This window comes from Diadema setosum, chromosome 19 (genome assembly GCF_964275005.1).
Source record: "Diadema setosum chromosome 19, eeDiaSeto1, whole genome shotgun sequence".
Classification (NCBI taxonomy): Eukaryota; Metazoa; Echinodermata; class Echinoidea; order Diadematoida; family Diadematidae; genus Diadema; species Diadema setosum.
The window spans coordinates 9,158,808-9,172,133 of NC_092703.1; the positions used below are offsets into that span (position 1 = coordinate 9,158,808).

Sequence of the window (13,326 nt, forward strand, 5' to 3'; positions counted from 1 at the left end):
GACAAGTCCACCTTCATAAACATGACGATTGAGAGAATGCAGCAATATTAGTAGAACACATGAAAGTTTAAGGAAAATTGGACAATCCGTTCAAAAGTTATGAATTTTGGAAGTTTCAGTTCCGCGATCTCTGGATGTGAAGACTACTACAGCTTGTGATGTCATATGTGTACAACCATATAAAGAAACTATAAATAAAATTCAACATATTTTCACGTTTCTCACATAATAGAAGAGCACATGACTTGCCTCTTTCAGAAGGCAGGGGGAGTAATATTACCCTTAACATATATCAGTTACAAGTTAAGGGAATGTGTTCTTTTTTCAAAAAATGAAATTTTGTGGAATTCTCTTTAATATATTTTCCTTATATCGTTGTACGCATGTGACATCATCAACTGCAGTAGTCTTCTCATCCAGCAGTGACTGCACAGAAACTTTAAAAATTTATAACTTTTGAACGGATTGTCCAATTTTCCTCAGACTTTCACTGATCATGTGTTCCACTTATATTGCTGCATTATCTCAATCCACATGTATATGAAGGTGAACTTGTCCTTTAAAAAACAATAGTGAAGTAGTCTTAATCTGACAGATAACAAAGCATGATATGATCGCCTAAAGTACACTGATTGATAATGGAAAGAAAAGGAAATGGAATCACATTTTATGACAATTATCGTTCATAATCAAGGCTGTGCTTACAATGAGTTTTTACAATGTGTATAACAACAGGGCTTTGTGGTCATCGACTGCAGGGGAACCAAAAATGACTGATTTTTTTTTTTTTTTTTTTTTCCCAGAGAATAAACATTACCAGATACAGCTTCACTCACTTGTGAGACACAAACAGGCACACACACACACACAAACATCCATTTCGTGCATTCATACAAAATTTGTACTGGATGTACTGGATGTACTTAGAGAATGTTCAAGGGTGGTGATAGGGTAAGTACCCCCAAGTAATTCCTACTCCTTCATCATAAAACCACAGGATGGTAATACAAAAATGAAACAACAAGTGTAGAATGTTTTCATTTTTATTTTTCTTTCTCTCTGTGTACTGTAAGTCTTGATAACACATTTAGACACACAATTTACAAGGTTGTACATTTTTACCACAAATAAAATAAATAGTGTAACTGTTCATTTGCTCTGCAAAATTGAAATTTGAGATTAACATCAGATGCATTTTATCAAAAGCGACAAAGTAGTTATCTTCAAATCACTTCAAATCATTTCAAATCATTTCCAGTGGTGGAGCCGGTGACCACGACAGCGCGGCTGACCTTTGACAAGTCTGACCAGCTGGACTACAGCAAGCCCCAGGTGGTGCTGGACATCCTCACCTCAGCCCTCTCCATCTCGTTCTCACGGAAACAGTTCCTGGCCGCCATCGACCTGCAGAGGTCGCTACAGTTGATGGCAGTGAACGAGCGGTACAGGAAGTACAGGCCCAGCGTCGGAGTGAAGGGAAATGCAAGAAGGTGGTAAGATCGTCAGGGGTTGCACTCAGAGAAGGTCAATTGTTAAGTAATTCAATGGAAGGTTAAATGGTTAAATGGAAGGGAAATTTGCATCAGGAGATTTTATTCCAACAACAACAACAATTACAACAATGATAACTATGATGATAATAATAACAATAACAGTGAAAATAATAATGACAATAATAATAGTAATGATAACAATACATTTATGTAGCACATTTTCCATATACATCATTTAATGTGCACAAGGATGTTATGTTGTGATACGCCTGATTGAAATCACATGAATCAATTTACAACTGATCAACCACTTGTACATTCTATTGCTGTCACAAAGTGTTTCTTGGACTTGGAGCATACCTCATGTATATTTTGGGACATTGGTAATTACAGTCTGTGCCAATTTTAATCTCTGCAATATGCATGAATGAGAAAAGCATTAATACCCCATGCCTGTACTTAGTTTTGTTTTCTCTTTAATATCTTAATAGGATGGTTGTTTATGTAACCATTAGTTTAATAGAACTATGTGATTTGTGATGGCACATTCACCACACATTTTGAAATGCATAGAGGGATAAATGATATACATATGTACCATATCACCCCCACCTCACCCCCACCCCACTCCCCACCACCACCACAGGTGGCGCTATGCATATACAGCCATCCTGGAAGAGCACATCCGTCCGTGGTCACGGCGACGCATCGAGGCCCACCTGGAAATCTACAACACATACTGGCAGAAGTACAAGCAGAAGCTGGTCCTGCAGGAGCAGAAGCAGGACACTGCAGCCGTGGACCGCAAACTGAGGGCACTGGAAGACCGGCTGGATCTCACAAATATCATCGTCGGCAGGGAGAGGGCTAAGACAGAGGTAAAGAGATGTCCTCAATCTGTTTTTTGATGTGCACAACATCCTTACACATCCTGACAAGATATCTATAATCAAATCAAAATATTGAATCAAATCAGATTTGTAAATGAATTGCAAGAGGGAGAATGTTTAAAGTCAGGAAGACATTGGATGGCATGTTCTGGGGGGGGGGGGCATTTTATGAAGCGTTTTGTCTGACAAACTGGTCTGACAAATTTGCTCTCAGCCAATCAGATGCAAGGATTTCAGTCTGTAGCTTATAACAGTTTGTCAGAAAAATATGCGACCAAAGCACTTCATGAAATGCCCCCCCCCCCCCCCCCCCCGATGTTTCTTGTTTTAAAGCCAGTGGCTCCTTTTGTCCATAATCATGCATGTCACTTTCTGGGTATGGACACCTTGAGTGGTTAACTGAGGTCATACAAACGTTTTGTAGGTAAAAAGAAGCCATATAGAAAATGTCAAATTGTCACACTAAATATGAAAAAGCAAACAAACATTCAGTGTCAACTTATTGGTTTGTCATCACCTAAAGAAAAAGATGGCAGTATTGAAATGAGAAAATCTTGATATTTCAATTTATACGTTTCCAGTTTATCAAAGAGAAACCAGAGAGAGACAGAGCTAGAAGGGAGAAGAAGAAGCAGGAGTCCAGCTGGCTTTCCCGTCTCTTTGGATGGGATGAAGACGATGAGGAGGATGAGGAGGAGGATGATCAAGAAGGCAAGTTTCTTGTAATAAACTTTCAAGTTTGATTGATTGTCAGTGACACTTGACTCTCCTATTTTGTTGACTCTTATTGACTTTTGACTCTCCTGCTCTATAAAAGCCTCTTAATAACCCCAAATATTAAGCGGAATGACACTTGAATCCGCAACTTGCAGCTTGATTGACTCTTCACACGTGACTCCTGTTTGATTGACTTGATGACACCAAACTCTCCCAAGTTTGTTGACTCTAAAAATGACTCTTGACTCCCCCTCCTGATTAAGTGTTAATGACTCTTTACTCAATCTGAATGACACTTGAATCTGAAACTGGCAACTTGATTGACTCTTTGTGACACATGACTCCAGTTTGATTGACTTGATGACACTAACCTCTCCCAAGTTTGTTGACTCTAAGAATGACTCTTGACTCTCCCACTTGATTTAGTGTTAATGACTCTTTACTCAATCTGAGTGACACTTGAATCTAAAACTTGCAGCTTGATTGACTCTTCACATGTGGCTCCTGTTTGATTGACTTGATGACACTGGACTCTCCCAAGTTTGCTGACTCTATTAGTGACTCTTGACTCTCCCACCTGATTAAACGTTTATAATGAATCTTTAGGCAAGCTGAATGACACTTGAATCTGCAGCTTGTAGCTTGATTGACTTTCTATGACACCTGACTCCTGTTTGATTGACTTGATGACACTGGACTCTCCCAAGTTTGTTGGCTCTTAATGACTCTCGACTCTTGTGCTTGATTAACTGTTAGTGACTCTTGACTCTTGTGCTGAACAACACTTGAATCTGCAGCTTGACTCCTTATGACACTTAACTCCTGTTTGATTGACTATTGCCTCTGCATGACATTGGGCCTATGACTACATTTGCCTTACTTCAGGTAATCTTCACCATTCGGGTTCATGACCACGGTTTTGATCCTCAAAACCTCACACATGCAGGATAAATTCGATAAATTGCAGGAATTGAAATCGGGATACAAAAGTCCTTTTTATTTTGCACAATTCACATTTTATTTCATGGCAGATATATTTTCATATTGAGATGCTGCGTTTGCCTTTTTGAAGCTGGAATGAAATAGCTGTTGTTTTCTAACTGTGATAGTGTACATTCTCACTAATCCATGTTGAAGCAGCACTGCATTGTGAAATGGTCTGATCTGTTTTACTGTATTTGCCACACCGTAGATATGTGGTCCCAACTGACTGCAGAAGAAAAGGCTAAAGTCTATGCAGGAATCGGATACAGCGAGGGCAGTAATGTTGATGCAGAGCCGGTTCCCGTACAGGTAAACTTTAACCCGTTGAAGACTAGTCCCAAGTGTACTCTAGCAGGTGTCTATGGAAAATATTTGTCAAAGCAAAATCAGCTCGTCTTATACCAGTCAGTTATGGTCTCCCAAAGAGGGTTTTTTTTTTTTTTGTAATACCCTGAGGTCAGAATTTTCTGTATGTGTCCTACAATAGAAACCATCATCTGTTTAAAGGACAAGTTCACCTTCATAGACATGTGGGTTGAGTGAATGCAGCAATATTAATAGAACACATCAGTGAGAGTTTGAGCAAAATCGGACAATCCGTTCAAAAGTTATGAATTTTTTAAGTTTCTGCTCAGTCACGGCTGGATGAAAAGACTACTATAGCTTGTGATGTCACATGAGTACAACGATATAAAGAAAGAATAAAGAAAATTTAACATATTTCCATTTTTCTCGCATAACAAAAGAACACTCAACTTCTCTCTTTCAGAAGGCAGGGGGAATGATATTACCCTTAACATACGTCAGTAGCAAGTCGAAGAAATGTGCACTTTATTCTAAAAGTAAAGTTTTGTGAAATTCTCTTTTTATTTTCCTTAGGATAGTTGTATGCATGTGACATCATACACTGTAGTAGTCTTCTCTTCCAGCAGTGACTGCGAAGATACTTAAAATATTCGTAACTTTTAAACGAATTGTCCAATTTTCCTCAAACTTTCACTGATGTGTTCTACTGATATTTGCTGCGTTCTCTCAATCATTATGTATATGAAGGTGGACTTGTCCTTTAATAATACATTCTGTGGGTTTTAGTGGCAGTGACTAATGCAGGACTTCAACTTGAATATTCACAAAATGATCCATTCGAATGTCTGCGAGCGAAGAAGGCTCTGAGTCAGTACTAGCACGACAAGTGCATGCTCAAATGAATACTTGGACACAAACACCAAACACACTCTGACAACATTAATAGTATTTATTATGACAATTTGCATGATTGAAGCTGTTCAAAATGTACATAGAAAATCGTGAAGATATCTTTGTGGGTTTTAGAATTTGGGCTAGGCAAAAGTAGCGCAAACTCTGTGAAAATTAATGCACTGCGAATATTTTTGCATAATCAGTATTGAATTGGGGTCTGTCTTTGGATCTGATCTTTGCAGTATGTGAGGACCAGAGTGAGCTTCCTCCTTGACCGGTGCACTGTGTCCCTCAAGACCAGGAACGGGACCATCCTCCGAGGCCTACTGCAGAATGTCCAGGCCGGCTTACAGCTCAGGCCAGTCAATAGTGCTGTCCAGTAAGTAGAGGGTGGCCCATCAACTAGCAGTTTTTATGTCAGCGGTCTTTTTTTTTTTTTCTACACGTATATCACAACCAGTTCATATTGCTGTCGCTTGAGTTCAAGATGACCCTTAGAATAGCAATACATTCACTCTTTCAGGGTTTACCACCTTGCACTTTAATATGCTGGGCACTGTACACAAATCAGTGGTGTTTAGGAAGTACAGGGTGGTCCATGAATAGAATTCATCTCACTTTATACAAGTTGGTCTACCTCAGTAAAGTTGATTGTGGGTGTTGTACCTTAGTCACTTGATGGTACATTGTAGGTCCAGTGACTATAAGGTGACTCATAAAATGATCACTCAATATCAAGCCTGCAAAGTATAGAATGGCCTGTAAAATAAGAGTTTTAAATCAGGGTCAAACAGCAATGAAGGTTCAGCTGGAGAAACTTCCCTTTACCTACATCATGTTGATAATTGGTGTGCACTTGACGAGTTCATTTTGATATCGTCATGGTCCTATAGATTCAGCCAGTTGCTTTTCATCTTCTTTGATTCTCTTAGTTTTGTGTACCGTATTTCTTCCACAGATGCTTTAAATTCATAATTCATTGCCTGTGATGCTGTTTATGACCCCCGTTCCTTTTCATCTACACCATGCTATGTTCATGTACATGGTTATATTTAAAATAATAAAATCAAAAAAAGTGAAATAAAAAATATGTTAAAATTCTGCAAAAACATGTAAAAAAAAAAAAAAAAAAAAAGGAACCCATAAAATGTGATGGCTAGAACATCCACATTTATAAATAATAGTATCTCTGATAGTTTAAAGGACCTTGTGTATCCTTAACCTATTGAAGACTAGTCCCAAGTATACTCGGGCAGGGGTGTATGGGAAATGCATGTTGTAGCAAAATCAGTCCGTCCTTAACAGCTTAAGTTTACTGTCCTGTCTTCCACCAGTATCATGCTGTCCACCGATGCCATGCGGGTGGAGGGAGCCGTACCCAACAAGGAGCTGGTTCCCCTCGTCTCCTCCGAGAAGCTCCACCCGGACACGTCGATGACGTCGCAAGTCTTCAGCATCGACTTCGAGACCAGTCCCCTCACCGTGCCCGCTGACCTGGCTTTAGCCATCACCTCAGAGCCCATTGACATTGTCTATAATCAAGTATGTAACTAGCTTCTTAGGTAGTACCCCTTCCTTCCCAAGCCTCCTGATTTGCTGCAAATTTTTAGTTTTGATTCCCAAAATTGAAGCAAGAAAAGGAGGAGGAAAAAGGTTCAAAGGGGTGTATCTTTTAAGTGTGCCTATTGTCATCCATGTACAATAGGTGTCAATAAAAACTCTTATTAACATACAAATGATGTACATTACACAGATTGGTTGTGAAAATTATTCACTAGATAGTAACTTTTGAAAGCTTGGAAACACACGAGGCAAAACTGAGTTTGTTTTGAATTGTTGAAAAGTTTTCGGAGGGCGGATAATTTTATTAAAGCCCAGTCAAGTAATGTGCATTATTTGTTTTACGAAATGATTTGATTTTGATTCCATTCATTTTTATGAAGCACCAGCTCCAAACTATTCAACTGAACCACACACAAATAAATCCAATGCATTTACAATACACAGGCAGTGCTACTGAGAGCAGACACATGTTTTTTTTAGTACGGGCCAGTAGAATGTATACTCATGCCCTATGAAGATGCTGGGCCATTAGATGAAATAAGAGGCTGGTCATGTGACAGCTCTTGGCCAATCACTTTGATAGGATTTGTATCACCATTTTTAGATGAACATTAACAATTACTGTATCTTTCTGTTTTTGTCCACCCATTTCATGTGCTGTAATGAATCATGTGATTACTGTGACCTTTGTCCCTCAGCATGCAGTGTCTGAGCTGATAGCATTCTTCAAGGTGCCGAACCTAGACATTCCAGGACTAAAGTCAGCCGCGTATGCTGGAATACAGGAACTGGCCAAAGCGTCCCAAAACAGTCTTCTCTATGCAATCGAACACCACAAGGTGAGGAGAGAGAGGGCCATGGATGATGGGTGCCCCTCTACAAGGTGGAGGTGTTATGGTTTAGTGGATAGGCACACAGTGCTTTTAATCTGAAGGTCCAAGGTTCAAGTCTCACCACAAAACTTGTGTCCTGTGTAACTAGAATATTGTTATCCACATAACTTTTCTCAACCTAGGCGCATGAATACATTTAGGTGCTCTTTAGGAAGTTGAATGGTCCAGGTTCCAATAGGCAGTGTGTATTGTGACACTATCATCTGTTTCAATTAATACCTGATGACAAAAATTGAATATTAAATGTGAAGATGTATCCCTTTCATATACAGTGCTGCCACCTGTTTAGTATGAGTTTCCTTTGTCAAAAATAAGAAATTATGTGTTTTCTATAAAAACTTGAGGTAGCGTGATTTCTATGCACAATTTTCCCATTTTGGGATTATTATTCTAGCCTGACAGCATACTAGTACATACAGGCTCTATTCAGGCATTGTAAGGAAACGAGAGGTGTAATTTTAAGATAAAGACAGTTATATCCTCCAATAATTCTTACTTATGTTGAGTGTTTTTCAGTTTGCTGTGCATCTGTAGCCTTTGGTCGTTGTTAATGTGTCATATCTGAATGATGGGATACATGTACACCATCTCCACCACCTCTAGCCAGCATTCAACTTGCTTTATTCAATTAAGCATCTGTTCATGTCCGATTCATTCCAGACCATCCAAGTGGATTTTGATGTGAAGTCGCCAAACATCATCATCCCAGAACACGGACTGCTGGACCTCGGAGGACACCTCCTCATCCTGGATCTCGGCAGTCTTAGGGTTAACAGTGAGCTGCAGAAAGACACCACTGCCCTAGAGGTGCCTAGTCCTTTCCTGATTGGTGTTTAACCCTGTCATCTACCTAAATAGCATGGCCTAGTTGAAGGGGTTAATTCCTCAGATTTTTACAAGATTTGTAGAGCATTATTGCAGAGATCTAGAAAGAAGATGGTATTATCTTATCTATGTGTAGCATGTTGTGTTGCAGTGAAATTAATGAGCCATCTTTCCTTTCAAGAAACCAGTGGAAAAGTGGATCAGATGGGAGTAAGTTTTTGTGCTTGTTGTGGGTAGGAAGGAAAATTATTGAATGAAATCATGATTTTTGACACAACCACACATGACCCATTGTGTCCAAACAAATATAGATGACAAGAATGTTCTTTGATCAAATTAGAATATTAAGTTTTTCGTAACTTGTTTGGACCATACATGAATCTGAGTGAGAAAACACACATTTAGACAGTCAATTGCTCTTGAACTTGAAATTTGATTCATGAAAGTTTCAAAATAAACTGGCATTGTAGATGGTCACAGTAGTCAACTGGAAGCCTGTTACCTCTCAATATACACACAGTGTAGTAACTCTTGAATCATTGTCGTCAATCAACTCAGTACTGATTTTATCTTAATATACGGAGCATGATATGATGCTACTGTGTTGTAGATGAGATTTGACTGTCTGTTTCTGTTACTTCACATTCAATCATCTGAACATTTGAATTCTAAGTTGTAGACTCTGCACCTGTTTAAAATAACTTGCGATTTGCAATAACAGAGATGTGTGGTAGACAGAAAGTGTGTGAAATCATGTCAAAACAGAATGGTAAGCTGTTCTCCTACATTTTTTCTCTCCTCCCCCAATGTCTGTATGTCTGTCTGTCTCTCTGTCTGTCTGTATGTCTGTCTGTCTGTCTGTCTGTCTGTCTGTCTCTGTCTCTCCAGGATGCCACTCCCACCGAGATAGAGGCCAGGCTCTACGACAAGTTCGTCATCCGCATCAACGACATCCAAGTTTTACTCGTGGAACCAGGTTAGTCAATACTTTCTTGTCATTTCCCTCTATTGCCGTTGCTGATGAGTTGCCAGTTCAGGGCTTAGAAAGGTCCGTGGAACTCCCCTGGAAAGGATAGCATTAGAATAGTTATGGATAGTTGCTCTGGTCAGTGTAGTTTTTATTGTTCTATTGTCAACCTGCAGTGGAGATGTGTATTTAACTGCCAAACAAACTCCAATCATTTCCATCAATATTGTTGTGGGGTTTTTTTTTAGAAAAACTTTGAAAAGTACTCATCTTTTTTGGACTTGCGTGACAATGTCATGGAAAGACAATACTAAAGGTTTTTTATGCTTTTGAGCAACAATTCTGAAAAATTATGATCTAAATTTTAAAAATGCACTCATTTGCTGAGAAGTTGTAAGTTTGGAAAAAAAGAATTTGACAATGTATATCTTTGGATTGCTGATAAAAGCTTAGTGAATACTCAATGTTGTGACAGACTTTGGTTTACTTGAGCCCAGTTTCTTTTAAATGTTAATGTACGGTAGGTTGCTTCTTTCTCTCCGACATCATTTGTTTTTTTCAGATTTATATTAATTTTTTTTTTTCTTCATGCATTTGTACAATTTGATTAAGGTGCTGATTGGCGAGAGGCCCTCCTAGCACGAGAGTCCAAGTATCACCTCCTCCCCAGCCTGGGTCTACAGGTCAACACCTTTATCAGTGCCAAGCCAGACTACAAGGAACTTCCACAGTGAGTCCAACGTGCCTCTGCATGGCAACAATCTTTGATACTTTGTTTCCTGTGGGATCAACTTTGCAAATTCGGTTCCCACCAGACTCTATTCAGTGGCAATGGGTCATTCCAGTATCATAAGAATACTAGGCATTTTCACACAATTTAATTTTTCTCACTGACGGCCAAGTAAAAAAGCAAAAACGAAACAAAACAAATGATGATTACATGTATATATATGTGGTGTAATATCTAAAGACTGTCAATTTCTGGTTTTAGGAGAATGTAAGTCATTGATCCCAAAGTCAGTGAAAAAAAGACAGATTAAATGAATTAAAAAAAAATGAAGTAACATATTGATGGCTTTGTGTTAATTCAGTTCTTCTGTTCTGACTCAATATTTAGCAGTGCTTAGATTGTGGTTTGCAGGCTTTAGTTGTTACTGTGTCAGGCACACTTTAGGGAAGCTGTATGGTCATCAATAACAACCACTGTTTCTTGTCAAAAGATTTGTGTGAAATTTGAATTCAACAACTCTGGTCTGTTCAACTCTGTTTTGCCTCGTCATAAAAAATACAGTGTCTTATATTTCCACTTTGTGTAAAATCTTGTACCGTCACACGCTTGACCTTTTCCTATTTCTATGCTGTGACATTTTTCATTTCAACGGTGCCATGTATATTGATTTGCCAGGCACAAGATTGAAGCAGTACTACCGTCACTAAAGTTGGCAATCTCAGATTCCAAGATTCAAGCTCTTGTCAAGGTGAGAGTAGCTACTGTGAAGAAGATAATTTATTACATGGCATTTACAACTAAATCTGTAACCCTCATAGCACAGATCTTTAGCTTTGATTTTAGAAAAATTATTGATGTAGATTAAAGATGTAAATTTGCATGTTAATTCAGAGATTTATTCTAATGGGGGCAGTTGGGGCAGTTGGCATAATAATGATGATGCAAATTATTTTTGTTACTTCACCCGACAATTGAATCACTCTGTATGCAGTCAAGTACAGTATAACCCAGTATCTTGTATGACTGCAAATATTTTTTTATCATGTCCTTTGCGTAGCAATGTGTTTTAAAAATGCTCGTTGATATAAGATTATGACAAGTTGTGTCATCTTGCCTTTTCTGAACACCTGATTAGCTTTTACTACAGGTGTCCAAAAGAAAGTTTAACATACACATCATTCAACTTGTTGTGCCTAGATATGCGTACGTGCAGATCTTCTGATATAAAAGTAAAACAAAGGAATGTAATCATGATATTGTGACATTATATCTGATCCTTCTTGCTTATTCTTTTTTTTTTCCAGTTTGCCAAGAATCTCCCGCTTCCAGACATGCAAACTCCTTCAGACAACATTCCTTACCGAGTTAATTTGCCTTCTGTGGTGAGTGGAGTGAACTCTGTGCTGTTTTGGCCAGTTGAGCAGCGGTGTAGATGTCATGTGACCAGCAGAAGCTGGTCTGAATTTTGAGGTAGTCTGGGTTTTAATCTGGCCATCAAATGAGATATTAGCTCTCCATGCTAAAAGCTAATGCCTTTTTAATGCATTGTTCAACAGTATGTTTCTAGTTTCTGAGGTTCATGGTCCTACATGTTAGATTCATTGTCTCTGATAAAAAGGAGAAAAGGAGGCTATGAAAAGACTGCAAATGAAAGTGATCACTTTACATATGCCTGTAACAAAGTGTACAATACTAGAGTGACATTATTTACCATGCTCAATTGTTCCCATGGGTGTAAGTGTTTGAAAAGACCACTCAGTTTCATAGTGGTATATTTTAGTTCAAAGTTTTAGATATTTGTTCAAAAACCTCTTGATACTGACATCATAATTTTCCAACATTGTATATCCCTTGATATTTTTTTCGTTCATTTGAACAACATCACGCAGCTCCATCAGCAAAGTTTGACAAGTTCCAAAGTGTAGCCTCCATGGTGCTAGCCAGTGTGTGTGATTATGTGAAGATAAGCTATTGCTTGTAGGTAGTGCTCCTTCAAGATGGTCCCTTTGTAGACCACCATTGCTGCATTTTTCTCGGTGAACCTTGGGCAGGAGAATCAGTGGAACTCTGTAAGCTGTGTAAAACATGAATATTTAGCTCTTCGTGTTCTAGCTAATACCCTTCTGCAAGCAGAGCAGGAAGATATGAGCAGCTTTATAGTGAATCTGCAATAGTTGTGTGGCAAACATTTACAGTGCACTTTAGGAATGTGTGAATATTATGTGCTTGATACAGGACAGTGAAGCAAAAATAATGAAATAGTGAAGGAATATCATCTTCTTTGTCCAAAGAAAATGCTGCTTTACAAGTCCGGAGATAACACACTGAAATAATTTGCTAAATAACTTGCATTTACTATTAAAGTAATTTTATGTTCTTGTGTGTTACTGTCACATTTAGGGGTGCAGTCTGCCATGCTCTGTGTGTTAGCTGCAATATTCACTCTTCTGCCAATGGTTTGATTCTCTTTCCGTCAGAACCTCAAAGAGGTAAAGTCAGAGATGTCCACCGCTGCCCTGCGCCAAGCCAAGAGACTGATGCTTCGCAGCCGCAAGATCAGGGTGGCAGGAACCAGCATCATGTCCAGGAGAGTGACCAATGTGGACGAGGTGGACAGCAAGCCGGTCAAACCTCCCACACCCCCGGCCCCTCTTAAAGGTACACTTCAATCTGTAGGAACAATAATGCATCATCTTCATCTTCATCATTGTCATTGTCATCATCTGGGACGATATCTGTTCCAGACATTGGTGCTCATTTGTCCCACATTAGATGGAGGTCCTGTGTGTGAGAGAATAACAACTCACACCAAGAAGATGCCACTTAGCTCCTTACAAAGAGTAGGTTCCTAGCATTGAAAATGATCTGCCCCACACACAGGGCAATGTGTGAAAAAGTGCTAACCTTTTGTGGTCTGTGCCATGCAACTAGCAATAATAAGCAAAGGATATCAACTAGACGCATTGTGGCATTTTAGAAATAAGTAACGATTGCTCTTCATAGCCTTGCACTTTTGTCAATTTTCTGCAGTTCATACAAAGTCAAATCATCAAATACACCCCAC

At 39.0% G+C, this 13,326-nt stretch overlaps 1 protein-coding gene across 1 annotated transcript in view; it reads left to right on the forward strand.

The window, feature by feature from the left end:
* Nucleotides 1–13,326, forward strand: part of LOC140242987 (intermembrane lipid transfer protein VPS13A-like) — a 150,797-nt gene that overhangs the window by 57,886 nt on the left and 79,585 nt on the right. The window contains exons 9-21 of the mRNA XM_072322727.1: nucleotides 1,259–1,493; nucleotides 2,140–2,371; nucleotides 2,965–3,094; nucleotides 4,293–4,393; nucleotides 5,527–5,663; nucleotides 6,619–6,826; nucleotides 7,546–7,686; nucleotides 8,401–8,571; nucleotides 9,454–9,541; nucleotides 10,145–10,262; nucleotides 10,938–11,010; nucleotides 11,567–11,644; nucleotides 12,740–12,920. Coding sequence (XP_072178828.1) covers nucleotides 1,259–1,493; nucleotides 2,140–2,371; nucleotides 2,965–3,094; nucleotides 4,293–4,393; nucleotides 5,527–5,663; nucleotides 6,619–6,826; nucleotides 7,546–7,686; nucleotides 8,401–8,571; nucleotides 9,454–9,541; nucleotides 10,145–10,262; nucleotides 10,938–11,010; nucleotides 11,567–11,644; nucleotides 12,740–12,920 — 1,893 coding nt within the window. The remainder of the gene's footprint in view (nucleotides 1–1,258; nucleotides 1,494–2,139; nucleotides 2,372–2,964; nucleotides 3,095–4,292; nucleotides 4,394–5,526; nucleotides 5,664–6,618; nucleotides 6,827–7,545; nucleotides 7,687–8,400; nucleotides 8,572–9,453; nucleotides 9,542–10,144; nucleotides 10,263–10,937; nucleotides 11,011–11,566; nucleotides 11,645–12,739; nucleotides 12,921–13,326) is intronic.